The sequence below is a fragment of the Macrobrachium nipponense genome, chromosome 30 (assembly GCF_015104395.2).
Source record: "Macrobrachium nipponense isolate FS-2020 chromosome 30, ASM1510439v2, whole genome shotgun sequence".
Classification (NCBI taxonomy): domain Eukaryota; kingdom Metazoa; phylum Arthropoda; class Malacostraca; order Decapoda; family Palaemonidae; genus Macrobrachium; species Macrobrachium nipponense.
Genome location: NC_087218.1, coordinates 36,481,703 through 36,494,096, shown reverse-complemented (window position 1 = coordinate 36,494,096; position 12,394 = coordinate 36,481,703). Strand labels below are relative to the sequence as shown.

At 36.0% G+C, this 12,394-nt stretch overlaps 1 protein-coding gene across 2 annotated transcripts in view; it reads right to left on the bottom strand.

The window, feature by feature from the left end:
- Positions 1-916: 916 nt before the first annotated feature.
- Positions 917-12,394, bottom strand: part of LOC135202451 (villin-1-like) — a 58,050-nt gene continuing 46,572 nt past the window's right edge. For both annotated transcript variants that reach the window (XM_064231851.1, XM_064231852.1), the window contains exons 12-20: positions 11,904-12,033; positions 11,347-11,530; positions 10,788-10,873; positions 8,989-9,148; positions 5,161-5,295; positions 4,436-4,542; positions 3,507-3,662; positions 2,981-3,157; positions 917-2,601 (exon numbers count right to left, since the gene is read on the bottom strand). In XM_064231851.1, the coding sequence (XP_064087921.1) occupies positions 2,488-2,601; positions 2,981-3,157; positions 3,507-3,662; positions 4,436-4,542; positions 5,161-5,295; positions 8,989-9,148; positions 10,788-10,873; positions 11,347-11,530; positions 11,904-12,033 (1,249 nt within the window). In that variant the 3' untranslated portion in view covers positions 917-2,487. The remainder of the gene's footprint in view (positions 2,602-2,980; positions 3,158-3,506; positions 3,663-4,435; positions 4,543-5,160; positions 5,296-8,988; positions 9,149-10,787; positions 10,874-11,346; positions 11,531-11,903; positions 12,034-12,394) is intronic.

The following is a 12,394-nucleotide window of genomic DNA, read 5'->3' as shown; positions in this document are numbered from 1 at the left end:
TAGTAAGTTTCACTCACTGGTTACGCAATATGGTAATGATCATCACCAAAAAATGACATTTCATATCACTGGCATAATTCGAGTCAGAACGAAATGTGACACTATGCCGGCATTGCGTAAAAGACAGTTATCTTTTGCGATAAAACATCCGCTGAATGTTAAAAAAATATCGTTCTCCGCTCATCCGCTTCAGTTTATATCATATACTTTCTGTGCGTAATGGGCCAACAAAAAGGCCGAATAAATCATTAACTTAAAACTGATAAATGAGAAGGATTTGTTCAATTCTAAAAAAGTAGTACTACAGGGTGTCAGAAATGCCTGGACCTTATCATAAATTGGAATTACGATTAGTTTTTCTTCTCTCGTTCCATACTTTTCTGGCGCCCTGTAAACTCAAAAGCAACTCAACTGCCCGTTGAAGGAGTCGTGTTCCACATCAGGCAACCTTTTCCTTCTAGCATTAGGACGAAGGTCCGTGCTTGGCATAAGCCGGCTTAGTCTAACTCAACTGTGCTAATTCATGTCCGTAGACCAACTGACTAACATATTCTTTTAGAGGCCAAATACTGTCTTTTAGGGCGGACATGTATATAGGAATGGCTCTAAATACCTATTTGTTCGTCCTAAACGGCAGTCCGAACTGTTTGGAGATACGTATCCGAATTAAACGTTGCATTACGGAAGATTCGTTAGTCCCATATAATATGGCGACAAGTAGAACCTCTGTAAAGACTGCCGAGTTATTTGGTGTTCTTTTTTTTTAAGTGAATATCTATAGTTCCATGTAATTCGTAACTGACTCGTTTATTTATTTATATAATAATTCAAGATGTATTCTAGCTAATTGACATACTTTGATGCTTAGAGAGGTTGTATACAAAACCTTAGCCTAAGGGAAGGCGAATAAAGCACATTTTAACTTTAAATTCTATATTTACACCATTTAGACGCATTAACCATCACATTATAATCATAGAAAAAAATCTAGACGCAGTAAAGCGGACATCACAACCGTGAAATAATGTTTAAAAAAAAGCACAAAAAAATGCATCTATACTGACACCTGCCCAGTGAAGGAAGATTCTAATACATATATTTATAATTTCTTGTGCGGATTTGGAGTTTAGGGGTAGAGCAAGAGAGTACTTCATTTTCGGTGGAGGTTGATTTTTTTTAATGTTTGTTAGTAAATTACAATGTGAAATGACTAAAATGCTGAATCATGTACATGTAGGGCGCACGTTACGTACCAAAGAAGCCATATAGAGAATTCGTAGGCCTACCTCGACTGAACACGTTAACTGATGGCACGAATCTTAGAAATATTTTTCTTTTACTTTGTGCCAAAAAGAAGTTTTAAAACCCTGCGTGCCATCCATCAATTCCGGCGTTATGCTTAAGTAAAGTTTGCAAGTTATCCGTGTATACGATCGATAGTCTACGAGACATAGTCCTAGAGTGATTCTGAAGCGAGAGTGATTGCTTGACGCCAAAGTCATTTATGGAAAACCTTTGTGCATAAAATAAGTTATACAATATAAATCAACGAATGTAGGTTAATAGTGCCTCAATTACGTTCATTTACAGCAGGCAATTATTGTGCTCACTTGGGAATTGACTAGATAGCATTTTCCTTTGCATTTCCCGCGCAAACAGTGGTACTAATATTTGGTTGCAAGTTGAATATGTAAATATGTTATACCAGCGACCATGCAACAGTATGTAACGATTTTTGAAGCTTCGTGTAACTGCAGAGTATAATTTTTGGGGCACACTTAAATGAAATACGTACAAACTTTGCTCTCCAAAGCTTTCAGATGTATAGATTTCTACTGTGACCGGTCACCCCGGTACACGCTCACAGTTGTGTATTTTGTTCATGCAAAATTTACAGTGCTTGATGAAATTTGTTAAGTAACACAACGACTGCATTATTTTTAGCAACGATAATAATGAAAGTTACGAAATACTCGATATCGCTCTACCTCAGGCAGTGTCAGTACATTTGTGCACCGGAGTTTCTGTACTGTGCAAGGTAGGAGAAATTATTCTTTTCATCCATTTTCAAAATATAACTCTGTACATTCATAAACTTTATACAATCTCTGTTCACTTATTCTCGGCTCTGTTAATTCACCTTTAAAAAGCTGAAGTAAAAAAATCCAGTGTGTATTCATGTAGAATCTATCTTTGAATAGATGAATGATGCAAGTAAATGTGCAAATGGCAGTCGCAGTCATCATGAATATCAATTGTTTCAGTGCTTATGATCCAAGAAGCACACTTGTAATAAATACACTAACGATCTGACTGTTCTTTTGGTAACTCGGAATGTAAAGCAAACACTATGCCTCTTTATAACCCTCCAAAAAATTAGGAAGAGCCGTTACAGATTATAGGCACACGATCTCGAGCCGTTACAAAGGCACACGGACACATCCTTACTACTAATACTAACAACAACACCAGCAGCGGGAAACGAGTCTAAAACAGTCCCGCCTTCTTCTTGAGGTTGTTTCTTTTCCACTGTGGGATGGAGTCGAAGTTCTCCCTGTCGACGCCGAATACTGTTTTGAAGTCTGGGTCGCTAAGGAATTCCTGTGGATCATAGAATACCAGAATAAAAAGTCTATCCATAGAAAACTGGCAAAATCGAGCGTTTTGGACTTTGAAATATATGAAGAGGGATCATGATGCTTCGAAACTGTGTGGATTCTTTCAAATATATTTGTTCTCAAATTTGTGGGTTATTTCAAGGTTCAAAGTTCGATACTGATCCGTTATCATAAAATATACTATCATGCTGCCATAACATTCAAAAAGATCACCGCAGAAACTTAATTTATATATTGTTATAAAATACAAAAGGCCGAACAGATGGTTGGGAGAAGACGGTTTAAATGAGGTGTCTTCTCTGTGTTCGTAGGACAGAGTAACATCCAACGAACAAAACTTTCTATGGGTATCCTTGACTGACCTCCTTACGCGTAGGGTCGACTTCCTGGGGGAGTTTCTCAGGGTCCTTCTCTCGCAGGACCGAAACTGGGTACGTTCTTCTACCAGAGCTGCCTCCTGCTGTGGACGTCACTAGGACTGTGGAGCCAGGGGAAAGTTCCTGCAGCCGCTCACAGATGTCAGCGTAGGTCATGTCGTTCTGTTATAAATAAATAATATATATATGTATATATATATATATATATATATATATATATATATATATATATATATATCTATCATATATTTACATCAAGTTCATATATCATGATTCTATTACATTTAATGTATCAAACGACAAAGAAGAGGAATGAAAACTGCGCAGATTAGATAAAGGTAAGAGAGACACATAAGTGCCACTGAGGTGATAAGTCAGAGAACACTGGAGCGACAAGTCAGAGCAGCTGACAATAAAATGCAGATGCAACTGGAATTCAAACACTGAGGCATCACACCGAAGTGGATGTCACAGGAATGAAGAACTTGGTGTACCAGAGTGTCAAACTTACATTCCAGAGGTCGTTGTCCCAGATGCCAAAGAACCCAGTGAAATTGGGCGGTTCGAACCCTTGTTTCAGCTTGATGATAGGCGTCCCGCTCTCTCTGCCGGCTGGGTCAGTCCGAAGGTACTCCAGGGCCAGAGTCTCCGCCTGTCTCTGTTCTCCCTGTGGAGGGAAGGAAAAAGGCCAATTCAGGGAAAATTGCCAAACTGGGCACTTCTGTCAGACTTGGGGAGCTAGAATCAATTAACCAGTTGATGGAAGGAAAATTCAGAGAAAATTGTAAGTTTTGGCACTTTTACTGAACTTGAGAGAACTAAAATGAACTGAATCGCAGATGCTTGCTGTTGCATCCAGCTAGACATCTTTGGAAACTCTGGACATAGTGGTTTTCATAGAGAGAACTCCACCGGGAGCACAGTATTTTTATGAAAGCTCACAGGATCCTCTTGAATTAAGTTTTCTTTCATTCAGTTACAAATGACAGAATCTTAGAAAAGTAGTTTGATTTTACGTGTGACTTTTGGCTCCTATACTAGTTAGTGGTAGTGAGTGGAAGCCACAGAAACTACTGAAAGCCTTTTTAAGACAAGAAAGTTCAAAAGGAATGTCAGGACCAATAATGAGGAGTCTTTATGGAAGCTAAGGTTTGGATGTAAGGGGCTGTGAGCTTATGCTCCTTTATGGAAGTAAAGTTTGGATGTCGAATTTAACTGATAAAAATAAATGGAAGCGACTGACAGAGAACTTTCTGTGCAAGATATGTCAAAGATTAAACACTGAAAGATGGGATTTATAAATGGTTAGAATTGTGAGAAAGACCTCAAAAATAGCCGTAGCTAGATGGAGTATGATGTAAGAGAGATGTTGGAATGAAAGGTCTTTTATAGATAAACAAAACAAAGAAAAAAGACGTAAAAATGTCCACCAAAGATAACCTTGTTGGAGTTGTGTCCAATCCAGAGGAAGATGTTGTCCCAGGTGTCGAGAAGCATGACATCATCGTCGATCAGGTCGCTCTGGCTGAAGTTGATGATTTCCTCGGCTGAAAAATAGAGAAGAAGAATAAGGAGACTTTGATGAATACTGGATGAATGACAGTGAAGGAGGATGATAAATATGAAGGGTTGAATGTTAATATCATAGACGCTAAGATAGTAATGATAGTATCACTATCGTTATTAAAATCATTAGTAACAACGACATAGCTGACTGACTAACTTTAAAAAGGCTATCAGAAGGGAGAGCTGTAACAAAGATTGGCTTTAAAGAAGCTAAATTAAGGGAGAGCCGTAACAGAGATTGACTTTAAAGGAGCTATCTGAAGGGTGGGCGGTAAGAAAGATTGGCTTTAACGGAGTTAAAAGAAGGGAGAGCTGTAACATAGATTGACTTTAAAGGAACTATAAGGAGGGAGAGCCGTAACAAAGATTGGCTTTAAAGGAGCTATAAGAAGGGAGAGCCGTAACATAGATCGACTTTAAAGGAGCTATAAGTAGGGAGAGCTGTAACAAAGATTGGCTTGAAAGGAGCTCTAAGAAGGGAGAGCTGTAACAAAGATTGGCTTTAAAAGAGCTAAAAGAAGGGGGAGCCGCAACAAAGATTAACATGCAATAAAACAGCAGCATTATTATGACGTCACTGTTTTCACTTATCCACCGACCTTTGAAGACGCCCGAGGCGTTGGAACACTGGAAGAGTCTAGGGGCGTGGGCTGGGGACTCATCCTTCAACTTGGCAGAGCTGGCGTAGGTCTCCTTGCCTCCGAGGACGGCCCAGAAGTCTTCTTTCTCGTGGCCTAGGGTCAAAAGAGGTCAATTGAATTGAATATAGAATCTAGGCCAAAGACCAAGCACTGGGACCTTTGAGGTGATTCAGCGGTGAAACGAAAACAGTAAAAGTTTTGAAAGGCGTAACAGGAGGAAAGCCTCAAAGCAGTGTACTGCATGAGGTGCACTGTCGGCACTAACCCCCTACTATAAAAAAAATGGTGAATTGAGTGGTGTTTCTTTGAAACGATGATTTGATGAAAGTGTTCTTTTGATGAAATTGTTGACTTATGATGTTGCTATTATTATTATCATTATTATTATAAATAATAACAGACAAAGGCAACAACATTAAACGAAGTATTAAAGCATATTCAACATAATAGTCTGAAATTATTACATTTATCGCATCAACATTTCAATGAATCACAAAAAAAGACTTGCAAAAAATAGAAAAAAAAAAACATATTTATTACCCACAAAAGTTCCTTTTATACCTATGAAGAAGAAACAAGCATTTAAACACCGATCAGTTTACTATTTTCAGCTTTGAGTGAGGTAACTAAAAATGATCGCGACAAATGAGCTAATCACCTGAAGAACTGGATTATTTCTGTTGTGAAAATTATCATTCTGGGAATTAGAAGGTAAATGTGGCACACAGTCATCAGGTTCATTATCTCAGGCGTGCTTAATTGATTTAAGGATGTAAATGTCCTTATTTGCAAATCTAGCTAGGTGTCTTATAGCCATTGTGCTCGAACCTTGGTTTGTGGCGTAGCCAGTTTGAAATACGTTTCAGGGTAGTTTCAAACAATACTCTGTGGTTAATTTGTCCTTTGTTTGAATATTATTATATTCAATGGTCTGTCTTTTCATTTAACGTTCATCCAATGTTATTGCTGTGGCCAATGAGTCTGAAGATTTCTTGATTATGCCCTGGCAACCTACCAGTCAATAATGAGTTCCATGAGAACCTTCCAATCAATAGCATGTTTCATAACAACTACCAGTCAGTTGGTTGTTTGATGCCAAAAATGTGTTCAACGGCAATCTACCAGTCAATAAGGCATTCAATGGCAACCTGCCAATCAACTGTCTCCATTACTTCACGGTAGGTTGCCAGAGCACAATATTTAACCTTATGACATTTTGCAGGCCATGGCTATATTAAGTTGTCCTTGAAGATATATGAATATAAATAAATATATTGGACATGTGATATATATATTTAATATACATATTTATTTATTGATAAGATATATATATATACTATATATATATATATATATTATATATATAGATATATATATTATATATATATATATATATATATATATAAAGTTATACAGGGCCCATTAAAGCATTATATTTCGGTGGACTAAATGTCACCTTTATCGCTACTTGAAAACGGTGGAAGTTAGTCCACCGAAATATAGTCCTTAGCTTTAAACCAGAGTGTTTCAATGGGCCCTTTATACTTGATACGTATCCAGTTTTAATAGAAGAATTTATTTACACACACACACACACACACACACACACACACACACACACATATATACAATATATATAATATATATATATATATATATATATATATATATATATATATATGCTTAAAAAATCACAGTAGATGCACGTGACTTCATAAATAAGCGAATACCACGGGAAATGATAGTCAGGACTCCAAGCGCTTTCGTCCTTATTCAGACATCGTCAAGGAGCTACTAAAGTACAATCGGAGAGGAAGGCCTCAGGTACAAACAAGATCAGGAATAAACCAGATGGTTAATTATCAAAAGGGTAAAAAATTAAAAGGGATAATCCAGGATTATCGGATATCACCACGGTTCACAAACCTTTAAACAGATTCTGACCCTAACCGAAATTACAAAGTATTCTTTAAACAGTCCAAAACATGTAAAATAAAAACTGAATATATTTAATTTGTTGCTTATATTTATCTACAACTTTTTTCATTATGAAAGCATCAAGTTTAAATAAACCAAGACTTTAAATTTAGAACATTTCTATTTATTTGACTTGATAAAACAAGATTCAATGATAATTCCTTTTAATCTGTTCATTACATGGGACTTAAGGCTCTTGCTTGACTCCAGTTAATAGGATGGTCTAAATCTCTTCATATGTACAATTAAATAATGCATTCGATATTTGCCCAGTTCTCACAGAATATTGATGTTGCTTAAGACGCTGTGAAAGAGATTTTGCCAAGTTCTGTCCGTAATAGATTTTAATCACACTTTTGCAACGGAATTTCATATATGCAGCCTGGAAGATCTTTAGGAGAATTTTTGATTACTAAACCTCTTGACATTAATATTACTGAAAACAACATTTATGTTAAAAAGCTTTAAAAATTCTAGGAATATTCTAAAAAACCTTTCAATCATAAGGTAATTTTAGAATGTTATGCTTACTAAATTCAAAGTTTGTCATTAGTTGAATAAAATGTTTTTCTAGCTCTTTTCCATGCCACCCATCTACAAAAGTCCTTGGGTATTTAAGTTTCAATGCAATTATCATAAATAGTTTTTATTTCAGCGTCAATAAACTGCGGGCTACAGACACGTAAAGCCCTTAGGAACATCCCAGAAAAAACAGAGAATTTAACATTTTGATGGTGATTGGAGTAGTAATGAACAAAAGAGGCAATATTAGTTGATTTTCGAAAGACTGAAAAGGTGAAATTTCTATCATTTCTATGGACAGTTACAATCAAGAAAATTCAAATTACAATTTCTTTCTTCCTCTACAGTATAAATTTTATAGAAGGGACTAAAATTATTGAGATTATTAAGGAATTCCTGGAGGTTTTCGTGAACTGGCCAAATACCAAGAGTATCCACGTATCTAAACCAAATAAACTTTTTGGGGCAAAATTCTTGGTAAGAGTTTTGTCTCAAAAAATTCCATGTAAATATTGCTAAGGACAGGAGATAAGGGATTACCCATGGCCATGGCAAACTTTTGTACAAAAAAATTCCCCATTGAAACAAAATTTACTATCTTTGATACATAACCTTATGAGACTAATTGAGATTTTCTACACTTAAGGGAATGTCATAACGCTCTAATTCCTCTTCCAAATATTCAAGTAAGTCATCTACAGGCACTTTTGTAAATAAAGGAGACAACATCAAAACTAACCATATTAAAATCATAATTCAAATTTAAACTATTCAATTTGTTTATAAAAATCAACATTGTTTTTTTAACATTCGTGTTAGAAATATTTCCTACCCAAGGAAATATTTCTAAAGACGAAAGCGCTTGGATTCCTGACTATCATTTCCCGTGGTATTCGCTTATTATATTATATATATAATATAGTATATATATATATATATATATATAATATATATATATATATATATAATATATATATATATTATAAGTACTGGTAATTTTCTTAGGCACGAATATATGTTAATTCAGTGGTATTCCACATACGAAAATGAAAATGGTTTATTAATAAACGCTCCAAGTAGAGGTTCATTGGAGGACGAAACTGTTGGGCATTTTCTGAGATAAACCACTTTCATTTTTTTTATGTGGAATACAACTGAATATATATTATATATAACATAATACACAAGCGTGTATACACAAGTTAAGGATATTCTGAAGACCACTTGCCATTAAAAATTTTTTTAAAAAACTGAATCTATTTGTTTCTCCGTCAGACCCCATCTTACCTTCGGATACGGTAACCGTCTCGCCCTTCCCCGTCGCTAAAGTCTTGGCCATCTCCCTCTCGTCTCCCGTGGACCCTTTTCCGCACCAGACGTAGCTGATTTGGGGGGTGATCACGATGAAGCAGTCGTTGGAGTTGAGGCAGCCCGCTCTCATGTCCACCTTTGGGGGAGTTACCAGGATTAGGATGCCTCAAAGGCTTGTTAGTCCATCCGAGGAGACATCGTGTGCTCACGTATCTTTAGGTTTTAGGAGTGGGTTAGGTTATGTTACGAGAGAGAGAGAGAGAGAGAGAGAGAGAGAGAGAGAGAATTGCTCAAGTCTTACAAATACACTGAACTTTGTTTCAGGACAGATAAGAGAGAGAGAGAATTACTTGCTTAAGTCATTTATAAATAAATTCATTCTTTGTTTCAGGTGAGGGGAGAGAGAGAGAGAGAAAGTCACTGAAATTTTTAATAAAATATACTATAAAACGTCCTTTATTTCATGGTGAGTGAGAGAGAGAGAGAGAGAGAGAGAGAGAGAGATAGAGAGAGAGAGAATCACTTAAATCTATCATAGAATAAAAAAAAGGGCCGTCCTTTATGTCATTATTACTTTCAGCCCTAAGTAAAAAATAATGAAAAAAAAACTCCCTTTCTCTGTAAAGCATGTACCCTGCCCATCTCCCCCAAACCCTCCCTAAACAAATCCCCCCCCTTCTCTCTCTCTCTCTCTCTCTCTCTCTCTCTCTCTCTCTCTCTGCGGATAATGGAACCGTCATTTCCATAAAAAACGAATACTGGAAAATGCTAACAGGTCTTCTGTCTCTTTGATTGGGGTTTCGATTTGAGCCACAAGCACCCTCAAACGGCTCTGTTAATTCACAAGTTTAATAATTTTTTTCTTTTCTAATGACTGATCTCTTCTTTCTGGATTTCCCATCACCTGCTATTGCTCGTATTTAATGAACACCATCATATTCTTTGTAAGCTTGAATTTCAAGTCAGTGGCTCCTGTGGGTAGGTTTGTTCCATATTAATAGGGTTCAACTTTGAATAATAATAATAATAATAAGAATAATAATAATAATAATAATAATAATAATAATAATAATAATGAATAATAATAATAATAAACGCCTTCCATGTTAAAAACCCACGACCTGTTTCCCTCGTTTTTTGGGTCTGGGTTAATTGTTTTTTTTTTTTTTTTTTTTTTTTTTTTTGCTAGCTGAATTATGATTTAATTTTTTTTCATTAGTTCTTATTTTATCTTTGCTTACTTTTCAATCTTAATTGTCTCCTGAATGTGGCAGTTGCTAGGTTTTAGGCCTAATGTTATCACTCTCTCAAACACACACGCACGCACACACACACACATATATATAATATATCTAACTGTTTTAATTTCTTTCAATTAATGTTACAACTGTCAAATGATATTCAAATATTTAACTAACTATACTCTGTTTTTTCCATCTGTCCATCCGCCTGTGGTGTTTTCGCATGGTAACACTGCGTCCCAGGCTTTAAATAGTTACGCAATGTGTAAGTTTTAGGTAAATAAAAGGATATCTGGGTGTACATTTGCAACTGAAAAGTGTTTTAATAATTTACTGTATGCGAATTACACCCTTAATATTCGAAATAGGATATTATTTAAAGCCCGATACGCAGTGTTACCATGTGCGAACACCACAGGCGGATGGACAGACGGAAAAAAACAAATTATAGTAAGCAATTTTTTACTCTTATTAACTGATATCGCCTTTATATATGTATGTATGTATATATACACACATTAAATCTTAGCCTACCTCGATTGCTTTAGTGTTGTGGCTTGTTGTTCCTCGAACTTGTAGCATATACGACGATTTCTTGCCCTCATCTCTGGTACCTTCGCCTGGAAATGATAATAATAATAATCCGTATCTGTCCAAACTAACATTTTTTGATGGTATAATTCAAAGGTTTTGCTGATTGGCCTACGGTGCCTGAATCAACGTTGGTATACTTTAGTTAGTATGTGAAATACGTATAATGTTTATTACAACATTAATAACAGCGTTAGACTATAATTTTGGGTACACTGCAAGACTTTAGTATGTTCAATCAACGCTTATAATACAAAAAGAAATTTATTGTGATTAAAATATATAATCATTGCAATATGGCAGCGATGCCAAGTTCATTTCATATGCAAAGTACTGCCTTTGTATCGGCACCTCCCGAGTGGCTCGGTACTCATTTCTAAGTTTTCTGTCCTTTATTTCTTCTGTAAACAGGAAGCTAACTATCAAATTATTTCTCTCGCTTTCTTTTATATAATAGGACTAAATCTCACTTGCAAACCAGACAAACAGAGCCAAATCTCACCGTCAAATGAAGATGCATAACCGCCTTTCAAGACCACCATTTTGCCGCCAAAAATGGCCATGAAATGAGGAGGCTCCTTCTCCTGAGTTACCCTGATCTGCACGGCGCGACCCTGCAACTTGTCGTCCAGTTCAACCGCTTTGAGAGCAGCTGTCCCTGCTTCGTCTTGGCTGGCATCATTGCCCTGTTCGGGAAGAAGAAAAAGGAATTGTGGAAAATCGAGAAGATGATTGGAATGAATTATGTGTTTTAAAATACGTTCTTGGTTATGTTATCACGCCTATTAACTAATTTTAAAGCGGCTGGCGAATGAAAAAAGAATATGCTTTCGCATAGTTCTAGTAATCTGTGATTATAATAGATATATAAACCTAAAAAAAAAGACGATCGAGATGACCAACAATCCTGATCATGAAGAACGCATAGCGAAAGAAATTTAAGCATATAGTCTATCTATAAAGAGAAATTGAGAGAATTCTTCCCTTTCTAAACATGCATACCATACAGGAAACTAAACTAATTTTTCATTAAATCTCAAACTAAGAGGAAATACTAACAATCCAGTAGTACAGAAGATAGTGTTCCTTAGAGCCTTCCAAGTACGCGTACAATATGATGTAGCAATCGCCCATGAAGAATTGCCCGTATTCGTTATCAGGGACTGGAATCAGTTCGAAGTTCTTCACCCTGCAGAGGAAAAGCGATTTGGAGCAATTTAAAAGCAATTTGTGAATTGTATCGAATGGTGTAATGCGTCACTTAAAGTAAATTTTAAAATTGTCGTATGAAACTGAGCCTAGAGCAACTACGGTGCTCGGTTTCTCGTTTGAAGAGAATTTTTTTCTACTTTTTGTCTCAATAACTTGTTTAGTCCTTTGACTTGTTACTAAATTAAGTACTTAAAGTCCTTGTCTCGTTAGTTTATACCTTGCCAAAATATAAAGAAAAAAAAACTTTAACAATGTTGACTATGGCACAAGAACCGTCATAATTTTTTATGGCGAAATTCCTAGAGGGGGAAAATATTGCTTCATTATGTTGCAGAGGT